Source organism: Episyrphus balteatus, chromosome 4, assembly GCF_945859705.1.
Source record: "Episyrphus balteatus chromosome 4, idEpiBalt1.1, whole genome shotgun sequence".
In the NCBI taxonomy this organism is placed as follows: domain Eukaryota; kingdom Metazoa; phylum Arthropoda; class Insecta; order Diptera; family Syrphidae; genus Episyrphus; species Episyrphus balteatus.
This window is the reverse complement of record NC_079137.1, coordinates 12,517,052-12,532,728: the sequence shown is the minus strand read 5'-3', so window position 1 is coordinate 12,532,728 and position 15,677 is coordinate 12,517,052. Positions and strand designations below refer to the sequence as shown.

Sequence of the window (15,677 nt, the reverse complement as noted above, 5' to 3'; positions counted from 1 at the left end):
AAGATTGGGAGGAGTATAGTAAATGGATTCCTTACCACAAATAGAAAAAATTTTTTGAAAGGTAAACAAATAAAGAAAAGAAGCTATGAATACTGCCGCCCTCTATCTTCTTAGGCCTTTTCCATATAATTTTTTTCTCCGAACTTTAGGAAGTAAAATATAACGATGTGTGCAAGTTAAAAATAAATTGTTTAAGAGGCTATGCAATAAGAGGAAATAGGTAATAGTATTTTTTTCTCGCCTTAGGCTTGAGAGAAAATAAATTTGAATTTGTTCAAATGTTCGTTTTTAGCCCCTAAATTGTCTTGTTTGACTGTACTAAAATTAGATTTCCCTGTTAAAAAATCTTATTTCAATTTAAAATAGAATTTAAGTTTAATGTTCCTCATAATTAAGTATGTACAAAAGGATGATTCCCGTCATATAGCAGAATAAGGCTATACAAATTTTGTTTAAATACAATTTTTATTTTTTGACTACAAAATACGTCTTTTTGTTGTTGTTTTTGTTTTGTTTACATTAATGTATACTCACAAAGGACTTCCCAAAACAGCAACTAGTAACTCGATCAATAGCAGCATTGAAGTTAGATAACTGTCAAATGGTAGCAAAGAAAAATTCAAAAAGGATCTCCAATTAGTTTTTTTTTTAGTTAAAATTTAATATTCTTGTTGACAGAATTTAACTTTTGGAAATTTTGTTCTTGTTGTTGGTAATTGGTAATGATCGGTTTTAGTTGCGTTGCCAGTCCCACAAAATAAAAAAAAGAAGGAATTCTACTAATTCGATGAGGGGTTAAAATTTAAAAGTAGACTAATAAAGACTTTGTAAACATATTTTTGAGACTTTCGTTCAAAGTAAAAATAATTTTGGTCTTCTCGCTTTGTTTTTAAAGCCGTGATGAATTTCTTTGAACTAAAGTCGTTTTTTATATGAAACGTTTCAAAGGGCTATCTATTTCTTGCTTGAACAAGACTATTTAAAGGAAATTCATAGTAAGTTGATTAACTTTAAGGAAAGAATCGATATCGATTTATTAGTGTACGAGGGGTTTCAAAATATTGTTCCGTAAAAAAATTTGCATTTTGGAGTCAAATTTGTTAAAGTGGGTCAAGTGGAAGGAACATAAGAAATATAGCAGATGCTAAAGGGTCTTTAAAAACCATTATGCTTTTAACTCAAAGTTGGGCTCGAAGTAAAGATATGTAAAATTGAAATTGAAATTTCTTTTATCCAAAAGAATGATTGAAAATTATTGGGCAAAGTATTCCGAGGTATATGGAAATTATTTTGAAAACTTTAAATGAACTTCTCAAAATAGTTAAGGCTACTGAGCTAACGTATAGTCTTCAGAACGTATTTAGTCTTTTGTTCAAGCGCAAAATGGATAACCCTTTATTTTTGTATTCACCTACGTGTCTAAATTAAAATCCCATCAATAGTGCAACTTTGCATATTAAGCGAATGATTTAGTGAAGGTTTAACATGTTTTTTTGTACACAGTAAGTGCAGGTGCTAAAATTAAAAACAAAAAATTTATTATAATTAAAAAAGCATGCAAATAAGAAACAAGTAGATTGGCATGTTATCCAATCTTTAATATATTTAAGAGCCTAATTTGGTTCCAAAATCACAAGTTTTGGAAAACATACGTTCAATTTTCAATATAAGTATGTATAGCTACAGCATAGTTTTTATTTACAAAAGAAACTATTATTTAGCAGCTAGAATTAGAACTTTTTAAGTAATGGGCCCTATCCTGAATCTCCAGGGGAATTTTGTTTCTCTCGAGGAATTTTGTTTCTCTCAGGGAATCCAAGCTTTGGAGGAAAATTTTTAAAGTCATAGCACATAGTCATTCATTTATAGTACATGTATCTTTCAAGTACGTTGCGGGGAAATATATACATTTTATTTTACACAATAATAATATAATATTCAAGCTTCCCAAATGCGTAAAAAATGTTTTTTTTTTTTAATTCCCAGTGTTGGAAAAAAATGTAATTTTCTATTAGGGTATACAGCGGAGTGAAATCGTTGTGCTCATCTTCATTGACTATTTTGAGCCACTTGGAATTGGAAATGCGATGTTTTTAGTTAACATATAAATGATGCATTGTTTCAGGATGTCATATATACCCTTAACTCAATTTTGGTTTTTGGCTCATACGCCCTTTTTGCTTAGTACGTCAGTATACACATTCGATGAAAAAACTTTAAAGTCAATAGTAATAGCTTAAAATGTATTTTACTTTAGTCATTTTATACGTTAATAATACTTTTTTATCTTAAACGTATTTGCTGTTTAACACTAAACACTATTCCTCTTTGAATGATATATAAGTATTTAATTTTCTTTACCTAATTAATTTTAATTTTTAAATAATAATATATTTACAATACATCTATTATTTAACTCTACAATAACAATTTTGATCTATAATAGCAAGCGTTGAAAGCATTAAAAGTATGATAAAAGCGATATTTGAAAAAATAAATCTTAAATTTTACATTCGCAATGATTCAAGAGTATTTTCTGCTATGCAAATGAATTTTTTTTTTTAATAAGAAAAGTTATGTGCAGTAAGATATTACTTTGCAAAGAGATAGATAAATAAATGTAGAGAAGTTATGCAATTTGTGCATTAAGAAAATTTATGTGTATGTAAATAAATTAAAGAAAAATGTTTTTTATTTAAGATTAATAAACAAAAAAAAAAAAAACCTGCCTGTGTACTCTGAATTTGATTTGACGCTGGTGATTCTTCACCTATAAGATTATCATAATGCTTTTTGGTGATATACAATTTAAGAGTGTAATTTCCATTTTGTATACTCTGCTCTTTTAACTGCTCGTAACTAGTAGGATGTCCAATTGAGGGCTCAGGTTTTGAGATCTAAAAAGCAAAATTTTGTTTATGGATATGGATGAAATTTTGGGTGAAAACAAAAAAAATTAAGTATAATGTGCTGAGTGTGGTGGGGTCATTTTTTCAATTTTGTTTGGGGTAGCCTAAAGTAGCAGTTTAAAGAGACCAAATAAAGTAAAGAAAAAGGTATACCAAATAAACTCCAGAGAAAGAAAAGAAAATATATAGAATTTAAAAGAATAGTGATTGGCAAATGAAGTGTTTCCCTTTTTTTAAGTTCAAATATTTTTAAGACTACATTTGTTCCTTATATCATAGATACCTCAATAGTTCTTAAATTTATAACATAAATTGATACAACATTTTAAAACTTTAGTTTTGTCCTATTTTTGTATTTTACTAATTAATTAATATTAGTTACTAAAGGGGTTTTAAATATAAGTTGGTGATATGTTTTGCAGTCCATCATTTCCGTCCAAAAGGAATTTAAGCGGTACTCCTACGAGTAGATGGAACGTTATAAGCCTGATAAACATGTTAGCCGAATTTGTAAGTATCGCAGGAAGACCATACCATCGAAATCCCAATGTTCGGGTTCAGGATACAATCGCGGTTGTAACATCGAATATAAAGACAAATCCCAGCTTTTCGACTCGAAACTTATCGGTCACTACAACGGATAGTTCATGATGACTTAAACTTTTTCCTGTATTCCTAAGTTTAAATTAAAAGCAAGTTAAACCCTAACGATTTGCCTGTTCGTGCAATTTTCCTTAAAAATTAAAGAGCCCCAGCATAAACTCTCAAACAAAATAATTTCTAGGAACTACATCTTTCGCTAGCTCTACAGGTCACCTGACCTGATTGCATCAGACAATTTTGTAATAGGGTTGTCAATCAGGAGATGTTTATAACGAAACCCAGGAATTTGACTAAATTGAAGCAGTCCATTAAAACAGTAATAATAATCTAAATTTTTAACTTTTCAGGGCGCAATAACCAATTTTCTGATCAGGTCTATCGGTCTTGCGATCTATCATCTTAAAAAACAATTAGTTTTTTTTTTTTTTAAATTTTTAATCTAACAAAAATACAAATAAATGAAATAAATCGAAAAAAAAAATATTTGAATTTTTATTGTAACACAAATGGTGCGCCACCCTGTACTACATTAATTACTATATTTTATAAAAGCGTTCCTTTTTTATCTTTATTAGATTCATTATTGAGTCTTTTTATTTTTTGTCGTTTAGCTCCTTTGGTCCAAAATACAACTTCTGACGTCAGATTTTATCTTATTAATATATAATTTTAATTTTTTCATCGTTATCCAGATCAGATTATTGTGTTTATTTGCTTTACAATAAAAGCAGGATTTCGCTTTGTTATTGTAACGCTTATAAATACAATGATCTGATCTGGATCACAAGAAAAATAAAGCACGGGTTTTGTAGTATCAGTACTTCTTATTATCAGCGTACTATAAAATCTTTTGATGAATTCAAATTTTATATGATCAAAAAAAAGTCTACAAAAATGGGAAAATTAATTTTATGAAGCTCATAAATTCGAAGAATGAATAAGTTATAGACAAACAATAGCCAAATGTTATGTCAGTGAATGCTTTTCGTATGCATTGATAAGATATGTAAAAATATTCTAAAAATATAGAAAAAGAACCGTCTATCATTTAAAGCTTTTTTTTTAGTTTTTATTGGTAAACAAAATATTATCTATGCATAATATATTGTCATTCAAGTGGTCATCGATTTGATTTCTTGTATGTTTAAAGAAATTTCCACCTGAAATTTATTAAAGATTCGAAAGATAATTCTTTTTTTTTAAGACATTTCTACTATATTATCAAAATCATTACTTGGCAGGAGTATTTTTGAAAATTCTAATTAATTTTTCCGATTTATAACAATTTGACTGTTCTTGAACTCATATATTTTGGTAATAAAATATTTTTATGTACTAGTTTATTGAACTTTATTAAGCTCCACAAACAAATTTAAATGTGAGAAAAAAAATTATGTACCTACATCTTTTTTATTGCCGTCTAATAAGGTATATCTAATAATTGTTGCTGCCTCACAACTTTTGTTTTATACCAAGGAGACATACATTATTAAACAATAAACGGGAAATAATGTTTTCGGGTGCCAAGACCTCTGTAGCAACGAATTAAATGTCTGGAAGTGATTTGTTTATGATTGGTGTTTGCAGATCAACTAAACAACAAAAAAAAAAATCTTTAACATTTTAGATCCGCTATCTCAAAAATGTAAAATTGTAAGCGTTCACGACAGACTTTGCAAATTTTGTGTTGTGATTTGTTATGCAAAATCAAAAAGACGTACATATGTACTCAGAAGAGTTTTTACAAATCAGTTTCAGTACTATTTTCTCTAAATAAAATATGGCCTAGAAAATAATCTTCTTTTGTTGATAAAATTTCAAAAAACTGCTAAAAAATTATTTATAATTGGTCACTATATATATAAATATAACATCATGCTTATAGCAAAAAAGGATTGAATAAATATTTATAAATAAAATACTTAAATTTAACTTATCATGCAGTCGATTAACTTTAAGTCAAACACATGCAAGCGTTAATCCCCTCAGATATTTATGATTTGTTTCAATTTCGTTCTTTTTTTTTTAATTTTGTTAAATTGTTTGTGAATGTTTCAAAAACAGAAAATAAAACGAAACATTTTTGGGTTAGTTTTGAAAACAAAAATAAATAATTAATAATAATTAAAAAAAAAAAAAAAAACAAAGCAATAAACGCATCTACAGTAAAAACCAAAAGACGAAACAAAAACGATCACGTTTGACCATAATATGAGTTTTGTAAAACAAAACTTTTAATAAACACAAATTTATTATTCAAAAGAGAGACCAATAGAGAAAAAAAAAACTCAATGAAAAATGATTTGAAGTAAAAAATTATTAAAAATGAGTAAGAGAAAAATGAGAAAACAATCACTCGTCTTTTAATATCGAAACAGTGTTTTGTCCAGAAACGGATCGTTACCAGTGCAATTTCCGTGATACGACTCATTCTCCTAGACTTGTATGAGAGGCTGCGTTTAATTCCATCGATATCTTGTTCAAATAGCTAACATTTGATTTTTTTCATTTTATATTTTATTTTATTATATTTTTAAGAGTGATTTGTTTTTTATATCGATTTTTTTTTTGTTTTGTTTTTGTAGATCGTCATATAAAAAATAATAATAGAAAAATAGAAGATAAGAAAATAAGTAAAAAAACGAATGAAATAAAGAAAATATTATGAACTTAGTTGTAAAATTAAATTGTCCTAAGTTTGAATTTGTCGATGTTTTTTATATAAAAATGATAAATTTAAATACGAATCTAAACTCTAATTAAAAAAGCAATCTATGCAAATGAACAAAATAATTAAATAATAATTTGATCTCTTTCAAATAGAATAGAAAATAGATAACAAAAGAGAAAATAAGAAAGAATTAGGTTTTGTGAAAAAATAAATGTTTTTTTTTCTAACTCGAAGACTAACTAACAAACGAATAATAAAGTGTTGAAGTGCAAGGAAGGACAAACGAATACTTACGATTTGGTTGAAGAATGGATGTCTTAATACTTCCTTGACTGTGATCCTTTGTGATGGATCGACGACTAGACACTTTCTTATGAGGTCCTTTGGATCTTCTGTAAATTACAATTAATATAAATTTTGATTAGAACAAATGGTCGGATAGAAGGGAAACAGAAATTCATCGACGAACTATATTCTGGTTTAGAAGAACTATTGTTATATTATGAGAACGACCATTTAAAAAAATATTATTTTTCAAATTATGACGATTTAGATTTGTCTGGAATTTACTGAATTTAAAATAAAGAAAAGAGGAAGACATTTTGATAATCTTCCAGAAAAAATACTGTAATTTTTACTCTTCCAAATATTGAGATATTAGGGAAAAAGTGGGAATTACACGGTTCGGCTCAAGAAAGAATCTTTTTTATTTTATTTTGTTTTAATTATCACAAAATAAATTTACATTTTCCGGAATAATGTATTCCGGAAAATGTAAATTTAGGATTAGCCGAAATTCGGATAGCCCACTATCAACAATGAGTATTTATATATTGCAGCAATGAAAATTCATATTCCCAACATCGATTTCGTAGAAGTGAAAAGACCCAGGGGTAAATTCGAATGTCCTACAAAATTTTAAACTACCACTACAGACAAGAAGTCTAAAGCTGTATGAATGGAAATACTGCAGGAAATAAGCAGTAATTCATCCGACCAAGACGCATAATTCTTCAATTATGCGGCTTCTATTCTCCTAATGTTTGTACTGTGTTGAGTTTGGTCCTCTTACGAAACAGATGTATACATCCACTTAACATCGTGTTTACAAAATTTATCACTGTGCGTTTTTCCATAAAAAAAAAAACACTTTTGCCATCTGTTGAATCTTCACCCTGCAATGAAATCCTATGGAAGAGCTTAATCATACTGATCCTGTGGTATCGGAAAGAGCCGTAGACCGTTATCTTTACGGATTTACTTTCCGGATCCGGTCGTTTTGATAAAATGATTCTTCTAGTAATTGTAAGAGTGATTGATTGTGATTCTGATAATTTAATAACATATACTTGCTGTTTTTACTGCTGTGCTAATTTAAAATAATCGATTTATTGTTCATTTATATGTAATTTAAGGTCTAGTGTACATCGATGGTGCACATAATTCTAGAGGCATTATTTAAAATTAAGTAAGCTTGTAATGAAACATTACAATTTACTTAAAAATATGCCACTCCTTACCCGATTCAAATTCGTGGCTGACAAATTGACCGGCGATCGAAACCTAAGCTTTTAATAAGAAACTCATCCTAAGAGAATCATTCATTGGACAAACCAATTTTTACTAATCGTAAAACGGTCGCCATGGAGAGATTCATAAATAGAAAAATCTACTTAAATAGAAAAAAACAACAATTATTATGTACGTCTTCAAATCCCAACGAAAGGTTCTTGACTTATGATAAAACTTGCCTTTCAATCTTTTTGTACTTTAGAAAATAAAATCATTTTCTTACCTGATATGTCCGCCCATTCAGGCGATGTAAAGCTATATTTTCCCTCCATGATATTGCGCAGCATTACCATTTGTTTTCTATGCCAAAAAGGAGGACATCCAACAAGCAGGGTAAACATAATAACACCACACGCCCAACTATATTCAAAATAAAAATAAAATAAATTCCAATTAATATAAATTTTTACACAAAATATATTCCAAATCGTACATATCAACTTCTTGTGAATAGCCAGGCGATCCTTCGAACATATTACATCTAAGCGTCTCTGGTGCCAAATAGCCCGGAGTACCGCATAGATCTGTAAAAAATAAACAAATTTTTTCTCTCCTCTTTTTTTGGAAAAAATAGTTTACTTTCTAACCGTTTAATTTTTCGCCTTCTTTCAGTTGACGAGCAAAGCCAAAATCTGTGATTTTCACACTATGATTCTCGTCCAGCAGAATATTTTCTGGCTTTAAGTCTCTATGGACAATATTTTTACCATGTATGTATTCGACTCCTTCGAAGATTTGTCTGTAAACAAATAATTTAAATTTATTTATGAAAATGTAATTAAACTTATTTGAATCTTACCTCATAATGGTTCTAGTCTTTTTTTCTGATAGCGTTACAACTGTTGTTAAGTAATCGAAGAGCTCACCTTTTGGACAGAGTTCAAATACTAAAAATACGAATGCATCCGATTCGAAAACATCTTGTAAATCAACTGAAATTAAAAATAAAGAAGTCATTGGATTAAGAGATCAATACATTGTTGGGGTCTTTAAAGGTGAATCCATTTGAACAAAAATGGTGTTCTTAAGATTTTAACTCTTGGAAACCTTGAAAGCTTTTTTCAGAATTATATGCCCAAAATTTAATAAACCATTCAAACTTACTTATATATGGATGTCCCATAACTTGTCTTAATATGGATATTTCTTGCCTAGTGGCTTCTAACATGTGCAAGGGATTTGATTCACCAGCTTCTGTTGCACCACCTAGATCAATGATTTTTGCAGCAAACTCTTTGCCAGTTTCTTTTTCAATACATCTTCGCACTGTTGAACTGATACCTCTGAAAACAATAAAAATAAAAAGAACATTAATAAAATATTAGATTTTAATATTCTCAAGTTGTAAACAAATATTAATATCAAGTCAATTTGTGTTGGGTCAAATTGAAAACGTGATAAAATGACTTATTTTGGTACCAACCCATTTGATTTTTTATTGAACTTTGTATTTGAACTCAGGGGCAATAGATAAGGTTTTTTTTATTTTATATAGAAACTGTGTTGCAAAAAAAGGCAATAAACTTTGTGCAACGAGACGGGTCGAACAGTGGAACAGTTTGGTTTTTAGATTGGAGATTTTGTATGAATGAGATTACTTGAAGCAGACTTTGACCAATAAATTGATCTCAGTGATGACCCTAATGTTCTTTAAGGCCTGTAATCATATCTGATTAGGTCAGGTTAGGTGAAAGTGGCTATCAGGAGGACAACTGGAGCACTTCTATAAATGTAAGGTTCAATGTGATACTACGGAAATCTGTTAGGAATAATTGCGCCGTTAGTAAAGAATGACTATCTATGCCGACTTTTATCAAATCACCAAGGCTTGGAAGGAATTTCTCTTCTTTAGCTTCGAAAGAAATCATTTGAAAGCAAAGTAATCTTCTTGAAAGTTAATAATGAACTGCTTACTTAAACTGATTCGATAGTTTTTTTTTGTTTTAAATTGTTTAGCTATCAGACAAAATGCAAATATTGGAACTGAAGAAAATGGAAAAGTTATGACTTTGATTTGTATTGGAAAACTTTATCAATTTTATGTGAGAAGGTCGCGGGAGACAATGAATCTTAACGGAAATAATTAAATTTTTTTTTTGAATCAGGAACGAGCAGAACCATGTTTCCTAAGCAATGAGGAAACAAAAACTGATCTGGGCTTTGCGGTGCAGTAAAAAAATGTTTGCTTATCCTCTTTTATCGATAAAATTTTCGTTTGGAACATTTATGCAATGATTAAGATACGATATTTAATCAGTTTTCGAGTACCGTCAAGAAAGACAAATCCGAAATAACTCGTGCAGCTATTTGAATACTTAAATGCCTGTTGCGTCTTGGTCAAGCAAGTTTGTTGCCCCATTCATGGTTTGTTCGGTCACCAAGCAGACACCTTTGTAATCAGTTTCTTTTATTTTTCATTTGAATTATTTATATTCTTTGATTGATATTGAGGTGTAAGTACACTGCGACCTTTAAGATCTATTGTAGCCTTTATATTTCAATGGTTTTGTTTCAATTTCTTAATGTAAAATAATCCCAAAGTTTGAAACTTGTTCTAACTCAACCCACATTTGTTTGAGAAGGTGCCATCAACTCAGGAGATGTAAGGATGCATCTTTGAACAATGCTCATTCCTCTTAAGAAATTTAGGATTAAAAGGATATTTTTGTCGAAATTTAACCGAGGAGCTTAGGGGTAAGATTGAATTGGGATTACAAATTATGATGTTACTAACTGAATTATTGGCATATCTTTGAGACTATTCTATCCACTGCGATAGCTCTGAGACTCTGCGCTCATGTCAACTTGTTAGCTAAAAATGTAAAGACACGTAAGATTGAGGAGAATATCTGGGACAACAGTGTGGTCAGTTTTGGTATGAATATTGAAATAAAAAACCAAGGGTTAATCTCAGGGCAAGCATAGCATTTGTTTTACCTCGCTTTTTTCTAAGAAATCAAGTGTGCTACTGCAGTCAAATTAAGAATTTGGACAGTTGTCAATTCATTTGGATTCTTTCATGCAGTCTTGTCAGGAACGGAGGAATTGCACCACCTTTTGGTGTGCCACCACTGGCAGATATTTTGAAAAGGTTTAGAAAAAATATAAGTAAGTTTTCGTGTCTTAACATTTTATTGGAATTGATTAAGTAATGAATTTAAAGAGCATTCAACAAATTAACATATGCTGCATGAGTTTACAGAATCAATCTCTAAATAGGAGTAAATCAATATTGAATTGATATGGAGCTATCGATAAATGATATACTATGTATGGATAAAGAACATAAAAGGATAGGTTACTCGATTTGATCTTGTTTAACAATAAGGTATTCTATTTTTGTTTTTAATTTCCATTATATTATGTAATTCAAAACATGTGAACAAAATAGAATATCACCATTTTCAAGTGGATGCATTGTAAAAAGTTTACAATACTTCCTAATCTAAACCTAATATTTGTTTATATTTACTTAAAAGACTAATAGAAAACTAAGAATTATACGTAATTAGATTGAAATTGTAATACAAAACATGCACTTGACCTTGCAATGAACTTGACAATGAGTTAAAGTCATGGTTGCGCTTGCGATTATTAAATATTAACACAATACCAACGTGTAACTTATATGGCGTGTTTTCCTATTTACATTATACTCACTTTTATCTTACAAAAATATGACCGTAAAAACTATTTACTATCCTGTGATAAGAGAAGAATTAAAACAATTAAAATGTAATCCACAAAGAAAGTGATTAATATAATTTTATTATCTTGAAGGATTTATTATGAACCGAGGCAGGTGCAAGAATGATGATTGATAAAATAACTATTTGTTTTTCAATTTGTGGTGTAAGTTTGTTTTTGTTAAATCTAAATAAAGTTTGGTGCATTCTCTGAGTCATTACATTAATTAAGACGAAGAAGTGCACGAAAGGAAAGTACGACCGCAAAGTAAGAAAAAGGAAGGGGCACAAATTATTGGTGTAAGCAAAAACAGCAGCACTTTGTTTGTATCAGAAATGGATGTTATTAAAGCATCAAACTTAAAAACAGGTCCAGAAAGTCGAAACATGCAAGAACTGACCTCTGAAAATTTTTTTGGTCTGTATTTTCTTTATTAATTACTTTAAAAAGTTTTAAAAAATTTAAGATGAATATTTGATACCTACACTCTCCAAAGTAACAGAAATTGAGATCATTTCAATGAATGTATAAGAGGAAAGGCCTACAATCTACATATTAATTACACCAGGTCTGAAACGAAAATCGACATTGAACCTTTCTTAAGGATTTTGATTCCAAATCCGATATCAAAATTGCACTGGCACGTCACGTGTTCGAAATACATGAATATTAGCAGTTATATATCGTCGCACAGTGGTGCCATTCTTCGTTTTTGGCGACAAAATTCATTTGCACGGCCATTTCTGGACGAAAAGTCATGAAATTTGGTACACTGAATGATTATAGTATGGAGAATACGAAAGGGCTGCCAACTTTTTTTTATTCAAAATGGCGGCTCCAAAATGGCGGAAAGAATGAGCGTTAAAATATAATTTTCATTTTCAAAACAGTATATAAGCTAGAAATTGGGCTAAATTCATGTCAAAAAGGTGTTAGATTTAAGATTTAGGACTCATAGATTAATATTCATTACAAAAAAATCAACAAATTTGAAAACAAAGTCCAAAAAATGCCAACTTAGTAAAACACACTTTAAGACCTCTAATTACGCTATTTCATGCATTTTTTTTTTAATTTATCACAATTTTGAGATCTATTCTATTTATGTTTCATAAGAAAATTGAAAATATTGGGGTTATAAGGTTGCCAACTATGTTTTTAAGTAAATATAAGAAAACATGATATAATGAAAAGTTTCAATGTTCAATAAAACTGATAATTTATTTTTTCCGTAAACCAAAATATACTTTTGTAATAGATTTAAGCGTTTTAAATTCAAATCCGGAGTCAAAAAAAATCTATGACGTCACGTTTTTGAGATATAAGCAGATCAAAATTAATTTATATTTTCCAAACGTGACGTCATAGATTTTTTTTGACTCCGGATTTGAATTTAAAACGCTAAAATCTATTACAAAAGTATATTTTGGTTTACGGAAAAAATAAATTCTCAGTTTTATTGAACATTGAAACTTTTCATTATATCATGTTTTCTTATATTTACTTAAAAACATAGTTGGCAACCTTATAACCCCAATATTTTCAATTTTCTTATGAAACATAAATAGAATAGATCTCAAAATTGTGATAAATTAAAAAAAAAAATGCATGAAATAGCGTAATTAGAGGTCTTAAAGTGTGTTTTACTAAGTTGGCATTTTTTGGACTTTGTTTTCAAATTTGTTGATTTTTTTGTAATGAATATTAATCTATGAGTCCTAAATCTTAAATCTAACACCTTTTTGACATGAATTTAGCCCAATTTCTAGCTTATATACTGTTTTGAAAATGAAAATTATATTTTAACGCTCATTCTTTCCGCCATTTTGGAGCCGCCATTTTGAATTAAAAAAAGTTGGCAGCCCTTTCGTATTCTCCATACTATAATCATTCAGTGTACCAAATTTCATGACTTTTCGTCCAGAAATGGCCGTGCAAATGAATTTTGTCGCCAAAAACGTCAAATGGCACCACTGTGCGTCGGCGTAAAGCAAAATTTTTCTAAATCGACTTTTTACTGAAAATGAGTTAATGATGCAGTTTTACTAATTTGTCAAAAAAAAATTTCATTCCGCAGAAAATATAATTTAATGGGACATAGAATAATAAAAACAGGGAAGTAGCCTTTTGAAAATGAGCCCGAGTATTCTTGATTGTTCTAAGTTCCATCATATTTTGTTCTAAGTCCACTTTTTTTTTAAAGAAAAAACGTACTTGTATAGGAATTGTTCTATGTCCAATTTTGGGTTTTTAGTTTTAAAAAATATTTAAAAATAGTATGCACCTACTAATGAGGTAAACTTGTACGCTTTAAACCAATTTGAAACTTAAAAATCGTCCCCTGTAAAATTTGCTTTTTGTGACTTAGAACAATTTTGCTTTACGGCGACGATATATGTAGTTCTTGCTCTCGGCTTTCATTTTATTTTTGTCGACCAATGTTATTTGTTGATTTTACATTATGTATATGATTCTTACAACACACTAACATTGCAAGTTGACGAAGCAACAATGTTTGAAATTGCTGAAGGTTCAAAAAACAGTTAAACGTTAATTCAAACAAAAATCCGAAAAGAACGACAAGTTATTTGAATTTCAAAATTTTAAAATTGTATGTTTAAATACTAGACAAGTTCCTAAACGATTCCTCTTTCGATTTTTCAATGATTTTCAGTTTTTTATTTTTTCAAGTTTTGTCGAAAAAAATAAGCCATTTCAAAAATTCTAAATTCGCCAATTTGAATCAATTTGAATTTTTGTACCTTTTTTAGGAAGAAGACATTAACGATGTATGAAACTTGGGGTGTTGGTAAAAACTCTATAGATTTCAGATGATGAGATGCAACATTTGGTTTTTAATAAATATTTTTTACTTTTGTAGTTAGATCCCGGTATCTTATTTGAAATGGCTTTGAAATTCAAGTGCGTATTTTTGTGTTTTTTTTTCTTATTTTAAAGAAGTCGAAAAGATCTTAAAAGGCAACAGTATTATCAACCAATAAAAAGCATAAACAATATTTATATTTTATGCCTAGTATCTCAGACATAATAAACAGTAAAAGGGTTTTTATTTTGAACCAAAAATTCAACAAGTCATGGTCTCAAAACTGATATAAACGTAATTTTTGTTTTTTTTTTTTTTAAGAAGAAAGAAAAACATCAAAACGAAATGATAGCTCTTTCTAATCATTCACACTCAAGGCAGTTTTAGGAAAGCTCATTTACTCCGTACGTTATGTAGAGCAGGTTGGCAGACAGACTTTACAATATTTTTCCCCAAGCCTTCTCAACACACATTTCTTTTCATTATTTGAATTTTAGTTCAGTCTTGTCTCATCTGAGAAAATAACCATCATATTGAAATTTATGGTAATAATATTTTGTTTCCCCTAGAAAAAATAGGGTATGCGTTAGATTTGAGCATGAGAATTTATTTCGACGAGATATTTTTTATGAAAATCGGTTGAAAATTGGCTGAGAAAAAATATAAACGAGTAAAATTTTGTGTATGCAAATCTTTCTGCACACATTAATTGTGAATCACACCCAATTTCATGTGAAATAGACTACAAACTTAAAGTTCGCACTTACTGACCAAAAATCCCCAAATTATTGTTAACAACAACCTGTGCTTTTGGGTAGTAAATTTACTTTCTTTCAACGTGTTTCAACTGATTTAAGCTACATCAGTTATTTATTAAGGAAATGCAACATTAATTCGAGAAAGCGTTAGTTACAACATATACAAAAGATATTTATTGATTAACTTTATATTTATAAAGTTTGTTTAAATATATAATTACCAAATAAATTGTTTGTGAAACTTCCACGTTCTTTGAATGAATAATAATATGACCAACTTTTGTAATTCAATGGTATTCATTTATTTTTGTTAATATATACATAGATTTACTTTCAATGACTTAGTTTATAAAAAACACAAGAAAAAATATGCAACCACTTTGTAGGACGACAACTCTTCAAGAACTAAACTTTCCATAATTTGAATTTTACATTTTTATGAATTATTTTTATTTGTATCTTAGTGCTGTTTGCACCGAATGCTAGCTGCTCTCTCTCCACACAATTATTTTCAATTAATTGAAATCTTGTTTAAAGAGGTTTTAAGGGGACATAACAAAATCACTTTTATATTTGAAAAGAAAAATATAGGTATTGAACCTTGGTATTTCGATTTTTCATGCAAATTTACAAATTAAATCTTTCAAACCACC

The 15,677-nt window shown here is 29.1% G+C and overlaps 1 protein-coding gene across 5 annotated transcripts in view; it reads right to left on the bottom strand.

Moving 5' to 3' along the window:
* LOC129917835 (phosphorylase b kinase gamma catalytic chain, skeletal muscle/heart isoform) overlaps positions 1 to 15,677 on the bottom strand; it is a 40,298-nt gene that overhangs the window by 2,249 nt on the left and 22,372 nt on the right. For 2 of the 5 annotated variants that reach the window (XM_055998009.1, XM_055998012.1), the window contains 8 exons: positions 8,860 to 9,038; positions 8,555 to 8,687; positions 8,343 to 8,494; positions 8,189 to 8,279; positions 7,979 to 8,115; positions 6,478 to 6,575; positions 5,917 to 6,000; positions 2,730 to 2,897 (listed from right to left, as the gene is read on the bottom strand). In XM_055998009.1, the coding sequence (XP_055853984.1) occupies positions 2,730 to 2,897; positions 5,917 to 6,000; positions 6,478 to 6,575; positions 7,979 to 8,115; positions 8,189 to 8,279; positions 8,343 to 8,494; positions 8,555 to 8,687; positions 8,860 to 9,038 (1,042 nt within the window). The remainder of the gene's footprint in view (positions 1 to 2,729; positions 2,898 to 5,916; positions 6,001 to 6,477; positions 6,576 to 7,978; positions 8,116 to 8,188; positions 8,280 to 8,342; positions 8,495 to 8,554; positions 8,688 to 8,859; positions 9,039 to 15,677) is intronic. The other 3 variants (XM_055998010.1, XM_055998011.1, XM_055998013.1) reach the window with 3 other exon arrangements.